This window comes from Gobius niger (assembly GCF_951799975.1).
Source record: "Gobius niger genome assembly, chromosome: 17".
NCBI classification, from domain to species: domain Eukaryota; kingdom Metazoa; phylum Chordata; class Actinopteri; order Gobiiformes; family Gobiidae; genus Gobius; species Gobius niger.
In genome coordinates, this window is record NC_136868.1 from 16,395,060 (window position 1) to 16,402,743 (window position 7,684).

The 7,684-nt window shown below is 40.2% G+C and overlaps 1 protein-coding gene across 3 annotated transcripts; it reads right to left on the bottom strand.

Annotated features, from left to right (window-relative positions):
* Positions 1-906: 906 nt before the first annotated feature.
* On the bottom strand, positions 907-7,160 carry mbd3b (methyl-CpG binding domain protein 3b). Of its 3 annotated transcripts, none has more exons than XM_079574701.1 (8): positions 7,074-7,160; positions 5,321-5,389; positions 4,683-4,842; positions 4,445-4,582; positions 4,265-4,355; positions 4,004-4,181; positions 2,511-2,663; positions 907-976 (listed from the first exon to the last, which is right to left on the bottom strand). In XM_079574701.1, the coding sequence occupies exons 1-7, from the start codon at positions 7,085-7,087 to the stop codon at positions 2,516-2,518; spliced, it is 798 nt and encodes a 265-aa protein (XP_079430827.1). In that variant the 5' UTR covers positions 7,088-7,160; the 3' UTR covers positions 907-976; positions 2,511-2,515. The 3 variants fall into 3 exon arrangements, with proteins under 3 accessions (XP_079430827.1, XP_079430825.1, XP_079430826.1); XM_079574699.1 differs by lacking the exon at positions 7,074-7,160 and adding an exon at positions 5,645-6,309; XM_079574700.1 differs by lacking the exons at positions 5,321-5,389; positions 7,074-7,160 and adding an exon at positions 5,645-6,170.
* Between the last annotated feature and the right edge of the window lie 524 nt (positions 7,161-7,684).

Here is a 7,684-nt window from a genome sequence, read left to right on the forward strand (position 1 = left end):
ACATCGTTTGCACTTTGTTCACAGTCTCAACGAGACAAGAGCGCTGTTAAGTTAACTGTTAAACCAGAGGAGGATACACCAGCAGGACAGACACATTAAAAATGTGCTTAGACGACAAGCTGTTTCAGTTAATTACAAAATGACACTTGCAACTGGCTTGTGACATATGGATTAGTTTTAATATTACAATCAATGCCAGTAATTCCAATAGTAACAATGAACAGGGATTAAAAATACAAAATACTCATGACCAGTTTTGTGCGTGGATTGAGGAGGCAGTCTGAGTGTAGTAACACTAAAAACTAAAACAACATGGACCAGAGCTGTGAAACAAAAATGTAATGTTTAACAGCATCAGCATAAGCACCTGTAATCAATGAACAGAAATCCTTTATTGTCAGTCTGAACACATGAAATTTCACTGATGTCACGCACAAAAAATGTCTACCCCTTTAAGTCAATACTGCAAATGACAAAGTGGTGCATTGTTTTCCATAGAAGTTGTGCTTGCAGCTTATTTAACAGATCTGTCAGATTAGCTCATGTTGCTGAATCTGGTTTGAAAAGCTTTTTCTGGCTCGAGAACAAAGAAGTGCATGATAACAATAAAAATACGCCAAAGCACCACATCTTTTGTTCTCGGGAAAGAGAACATCTACGTGATTGTCACAAAACCCCCAAATTCTTAAGTAAAAAACAAAACAAAAAAACAAAATCAACATTTGCCAACACTGGTGATATTCACACTGTAGATAAGTTAGTTTAATATTTTGAATAATTTTTGACATTTGTGAAAGACAGACAATATTTATCATCAAAATCAGATTGGGCTCAAAATCCCAGTCATTTAAATTGTCCAAAACAGGAGCTTGAACCTTGAACGCTTGAGACAATGGAGAAGAGAAGGGCTTCAATTTTAGGTTTGCACAGATGAATAAATCTTCAGGGTCAAACCAAAAGTCCTGAACTTCAAATCCTAGAAGACACAATGAAAACATCGTCATTTTTAATGTATTAATTATTATTGTTGTTCTGTGGCCTTCCCTATCTGAGAACAGCAACCTGCCCTGGGACTACAGAAGAAAATGAGTCATTGTGGCTAACTCTGGTATATTTACATGTGGACTTTGAGGACTCATGTTAATTAATATGCACTGTCCCATCTTAAATAAATAACAACATATATCAAGTTTAATTTGAACAGGTTGCGTTCACGTGACATCACTATATTCTGAAGCGCCTATAGTTTAGAAAGAAGGTGATGGGCAGTTGAAAAGTCCGTGGTGGTATCTATGGTAACCGTCGAAATGCAGATTTTTTTGGGTTTGTCTTAGTTTTTGGCCAATATCTCTGTCATTATTGAGAAGATCCAAAGGAAACAAATATGGTTTAAAAGTCAGTACAGTCAGTCAGTACATATGAACTAAGGTCCAATTACTTTCTCTGAAAGGCGTCCAAAAGTGGAGACAATATTCAAAAATATGGGCGTGATGATGGTCTGTAGAAAGGACTTTCAGCCATCAAAAGAATACGCCGGGCTTGTGAATCCAGTCTAGCGCTGGGTACCGTTAAACAATACCAGTTTGGTATTGAAGAAAAAAAAAGGTTTAGGTAAGGCTGGTATTAAAAAAACAAAAGTATCGAAAGCAGGTACTGAAAAGAAATATGAAATATTTATATTCAAGTTTTGATGCTGCTGGTCATCAAATTTAAAAGTGAACACAAGTAGAAAAAAATGTTTAAAAGTGGAAACAATTGGGGGCAGGGACACGTGTAAGAAAACTGGGGGGGAAAAAAAACGTATGCCTATTTGTATTTGTAGTTAAAGAAAGTTTTTCACCTCAAATAAATGATACAAATGCAAAAGAAATAAAATAAGAAAAGGAGTACATTAACATGATTACTCTGTTTTATGGTTCTATATGACAAATAATTTAGTATAGGTATCATCCAGGTATCGGTATCGAAAAACCAAGTGACGTTAAAGTACCGGTATTGAAAAAAATGTAACGGTCCAGTCACTAATTATTGGGAACACCATTTGACAATTTCCTATTCGTAGATTTTTCAAAAACAGTTTCTTGCCCCTGGAGTTGTATTGGTCAGAGATTGACATGACCAAATTCTTGAATGTTAACGACACCTTTGCCATTTCAGATACAGAAAAATCAAAAAATACCCCTCTGTTTCAAGATTTTAAAAATGAATTTATACAATATGACCGCAGAGGGGGAACTTCTTTCTCTTATGTTCCAAACTTTAAAAAAAGATATGAACCGGGAAATATGCTAATCAGCACAGTGGACCATATACAGGATTAGAAAGAGTTTAATGAAGATGTCGAGACTGTAAAATGTAGAGAAACTTCATAAAGTCTTTGTGTGACGTATAACAGAGTGTGTGATTGAAAATGCGTGATTACTTAGTTATACTTTTGATAAGGATGTAAACGTGATTTTGCACAAAATAGGCCCTTAAAGGGAAGAATTACATGGAATTGTTGAACCAACCTGTGCTATACATTCTCGCTGTCCTCGCTGCCGTTGCCCTCTTCCTTCAGAGCCTCTCCTTCAGTGGTGGCCTCCTCGACGTGGGCCAACATGTCAGCCATAAGCGCCTCCTCTAGCCTTTTCCTCACACTGTACACCAACTCCTCCTGCTTCCTACACACATACACACAACAGGAAACCGTTACACTTGGCCTTTACAGCTACAGCAAAAGCAAAGCAGCGACTGAATCAATTTCTAAGACAAATAAAGGGCAGGTTCTAGGAGTTGAGCAATTTCAAAGCCAAACTTTAAACACCACATTCATACATTTGCAGAAAATAAATTAATAAGAGGAACAAATAAAATGGCTCCTAAAATGTGCTTATGCTGCCTTCACACAATTATGGTAAATACCACTTGACAAGTAGAAAATTGCACATGAACGCCAAAAATATACAAAGAGACAAACAGATACAAAGTAGCAGTAGTTCAGTGGTTTGTAAACGACTTTCTAATGTGAGTTTATTTGTTTTCAGTGTATTTGTTTGTTTTTTAAAAATGTTTCACTTTACTACGACACAAAAGCACTTGAGCAAAGTTACAGCGTGGCAAAAAACTAGTAAAAAATAGCTCCCCCGGATATAAAACGACTTTTGCGGACATATTTCCTTCTCCCGCATGTCTTCCAAACAAAGATTTAGTGGTTTATTTCCAAAAAATCGTGCAATGGACAGCTTCAGTCTGAGTGTTGGTGGTGCACTCATTACACACATGGCACATGTACATATTCATATTTTTACTCATGTAAATATTCTATTTTTTTTTTTTTTTTAAGTTTACCAAGTTAGAGTTTGTTTCTACTATTTGCAGCATTACTTCCTCTGAGAATGTCTTACATATCCAAGCAAAATTAGTACTACGTGATATCCTGATATAACTGGATCGAAAATCAAATTAAATCGTGAATCGAATCGGACCCTTATGAAGTCAATCGAATCAATTTGGAAAATTCCAAATGGATGCCTAGCCCTAATAACAGCATCTTCATGTTTGAACTGCTAAATATAGCTACTAAAAAAACAGGAAAGATCCGCACAAGTAAGTGTCTGATTGCTGAGTGTCTGAAGAAGGGCCGAAACGTCACAGTGGTGAAGTAAATAAAGTTGGAGAGCGTACACAGTCGTGCTGATTTTTCCAGTTATTCATAGCCCTTGTTTTTCAATCCAGCTCACTGGTTTAAGAATTTGTGGATATTCATGTCTGTTCCAATAAACTAGGATGAGAAAAAAAGTGCTTAATAGCTCCCAAAAAGTATTTATTACTTACACCAGATGCAACGTTTCGGGCACTGGCCAACTGACGTTTTTCTAACGCTGTTCCTACAAACTAAACACTAAAATTGCTCATATAAAAAAAAAGTGAAAATATGCAAAACCTTTTTACTGACGTAATCATGAGAGCAGACAAGATGCAGCATCATATGATTTTCAGATTGTGTGTGTAAATGACTAACCTGATATCTTCATCTGTTACAATGAATGCTTTGCACAGAGGTTGTGTTGTGTTGAGCCAGACTCCAGGGTTTTTCTCCACTGCAGCAGACAGCTGACCAGTGATGGGTGCCGCACTTGTGTGTAGAGCACTCGCAATCGCCGACAGAAGAGTTTTATCTGTGCAGCCTGGGCCAACACCTGAGGACATAGAAAGGAATATCAGGACTGAAGCTGAGCTGACGCTCTCCCATCAAAACATAATACAAGAGTGAACACAGCACCTTGTAAACCTTTGGGAAGTTCCATTGTTTTCACAAGCTCCTCTGCAATATCAAAGGCATTAAGCCCACTGAGCTTCTTCTCCCAAAACAACTGCAATTTATACATTAAGGAAAGAAAATATGTTATTATTTAACACAGACAGCAATAAGTTTAACTGAAATGTGGTGTATGTTTCTCACCTGTCGCGGCTGGTCAACTGCTTTCTGAGGGTCCGTCTTGACTTTGTTGTTGGGGTGGTTGGTAACTTTCGTAACAGGCTGTTTAAAGATTGAGGCCGTCTGCCTGACAGGGAGTGATGTGTTTAGATCTGGTTTGCCCTGATCACATCGACAGGAAGGAAGTGTCAGATCATGATTGTGTCTTTGACCGTGGCAATGAAATGTTTATTATACATTCATAAACTGTTCCAGCTCTCACCTTGTTCTGACTGTTGTTGTCATACCTCATCCTCTGCCGGTTCTTGTTAAGTTTGCTCATCAGCATCTTTCCCGTGCGGAAATCAAAGGAGCTCAGGTCCATCTGGTTACCAAGGTAACGAGCCAACTGAGGTTTGCTCCGAAACTTCTTCCCAGATGGACTGGCAAAAGTGCAGAAACACAAGATTATTACAAACAACGAAACAGCTCACAAACTGAAACACAAAACAACAGCCAAGAACTACTACATGCTACAAATGAGTGAACGAAAGCTGCAAGAGGCAAATGTTTCATGACATCAAAATAAAACTTTTATTGTGAAATGAATGCAGTTATGAGCAGTTTATAAAGGCTTACAGTTGCACACGGCACAATTTTAGTCCTATCCACGGAATGCAGATAGTCACTAAAGGGGTGAGTACAATTGCATACGGTAACAAACCATTTATAACAATGTAAACATGGCAATGCTGCAGTTTGAACATATGGCCACGTGTAACTCCATCAGATGGAGAAACAACAACGATAGCCTCAAAGCAATGACCATCATCTGTGGGTGGATACGTGCTGGTAAAGCATGCAAATGTATAGTACATAATCACACACGGTTAACACAGTATAAATGTACAGTTGTCCTACCACAAACTATACAACCGACCCGCCTCCCCCCTCTCCTGCCTCTGCTCCTCATCTTGCTCTTCTCCTCTGCTAAATAAAAATAACGGTTGGATCACTTCAATAGAAAATGAATAGGATTGACTGCATTGACACTTGAGTTCATTCATTTGACACAAGCGCCAACCATTCTGCCAGATGGGGGCCTGCTGCAACCGACCGCCACCCCCACCCCCACCCCCACCCAAACTCACCCCAAACTTTACACCCAACTGTCCCAGTGCGGCCCAACTTTCGCATCGTGTTGCCCCTTTGGTAAAGTTTTACAAACCCTTGTGAGCGCAGTACCTAAAATAATACACGTCGCTTTTCCCAGCTGACAAACCGGACTTTCTGGTGACTTCTTCCATTTTCCAGCCCTTGGGGAGAGCTGTGCAATCCCACCTTTTCTTCTCCATTGGCCCACGCACGAGATCTTAATCCACTAAAAGTAACCACCAAGAACTAGGCCGACTTGGTGAAGATGTGCGCGGTAAGCCCCCTCGCCTTTTACGCCTTTGTTTCGACCATAATACAGCGTGCGCCCTGAGTGGGGATCAGGCTGCGGCTACACAACATCTCGTCCCTTTGTCGTGGCGCAGATCGCTCCGCATTGGACCTCAGCCTCATCACTACCTGCCCGTCTCGCCAGGGCACAAGGGCTACATCCGCAAGGAAAAACATTCAGGACATGGACACCGTCAAGGCCACACAACGCGCATGAGACTCGACGGAAGTGAGCGACTGTTGCTGCTTCATTGCTACAACAACAAAAAGTAGCCAAAATCCCCTGTCCTTTAATCTTGAACTAATCTCCGCAGTTTCTCGCCAGGTGCAAAACATTGATCAGTAATTCACCACACGAGTGTTTTTAATTGGTTCAGGCTAAACGGAGCAGGGAAATACACTTTTGCGCAAAGACAATCAGGGATCCAGAGACATTACGCACCACGTTTTCTTCTTCTTTTCATTGTTTCGGTGAGTTGTGTTCGGTTTGGTGAAGTGGTTCAACACGTTTTGCTTCGGTAACTTGCAGCGAAATAAACTATTATTTTGACGCGCAAGCCGGAAGTCTGTCATCTTCCCTTCAAAAAAAGACGCAAATGACGGTCATGTTGCAATGGCACATAAATAAGACCCATTCTATATAGACCTTGACAACGTGTTATTACGGGATAAACATACGTAATGGGATATTTCCACTGTGCGCTCTGCCCCATTGTCTGCTTTCTCATTGCGTGTTAAGCGTATCTATTTAAAACAAACAATACCTGCCGTTGTCATTCAACCTGCAGCCGGCTTTTATGAATGAACAAAGTAGATCTTCACGATCAGGCGAAGACACCATTTTATCCGCTACTCGTGCATTTAATTTGATTTCGTAAAACTCGTTGCAGTCGCACAAATAAGGCCTGTAGTCTACATTTCCTTCAGTGCAAGGAATCTGTGAAAATGGCACCGTGCCGACGCAGCGTGGAATATGCTACAAGCGACGTGAAAGATAAAAAAAAAAAGCAGGTATGAATAACGACACAATGTTGCTACTGCGAGACGCAATACAGGCTTCTGACAGGTTTCCAAAGCGAGGGCACGGAGTGAAAGTCCCGCCGATGATAAACACTGCCCGCTGCTGTATTGCAACGCTGAATCTTTGCAAAAGGCACATCGTGATTAAAATGCATTAGCGCAAATAAATGTGCAAATAAGGTGTTGTTGGCGTGTCGAGCGGGGTACTTACTCGTTTTTATCCATCTTGAAGACAGTGTAGCTTTCACCCTCTCGCTATGTTAAATCCCTTCTCCCCTCTCCTCTTTCAGAGTCCCCTCCCCCTTCCACGGGACAAATCAAAGGCATTACAAGCGCGGTCTGGATGAGAATAATGTCCGCAAATAGACGCGCAATTTGAGGTGGACCAAACTATGGCATCAAACTTCCATAGATAATTTTTACCCTACACCTAAAAATAAGTAGTTGGGGATTTAAATTCTGTGATGCATAACAAATGGTTATGTAAACAAATGAACAAACCAAGCAAAAATTAAACAAAAATATTTTATGCATAATACATTTTGGACAATTATGGAAAAACAGAAATATTGTTGAACATATATTGGCATGAACCAGGGGGAGGCAACGTCAGGCCCGGGGGCCAAAACCGGCCCTCCATCATAGAACCTCTGGCCCTTGAGATGATTTTGAGGAACATAATTATGCAAATCAGAGATCAAATGCCTGTTAAAGTACTCTCACACTCAATTGCTTTAAAAATGTCTTAGCAAAACACCCATTTAGGCCATATATGATGTACAACACTGGCATTTGTAGAAAGTGAGGCTTTACTTCGGCCTA

What these genes read in the sequence shown, in the direction of transcription:
- mbd3b (XM_079574699.1), bottom strand. Translation starts at nt 5,754, where the DNA reads ATGGAGAAGAAAAGGTGGGATTGCACAGCTCTCCCCAAGGGCTGGAAA. An exon ending in GGTCGGTTGTATAGTTTGTG is followed by an intron (nt 4,843 to 5,320) that starts GTAGGACAACTG and finishes CACTTTTGCCAG; the next exon opens with TCCATCTGGGAAGAAGTTTC. An exon ending in CAGTTGACCAGCCGCGACAG is followed by an intron (nt 4,356 to 4,444) that starts GTGAGAAACATA and finishes TATAAATTGCAG; the next exon opens with TTGTTTTGGGAGAAGAAGCT.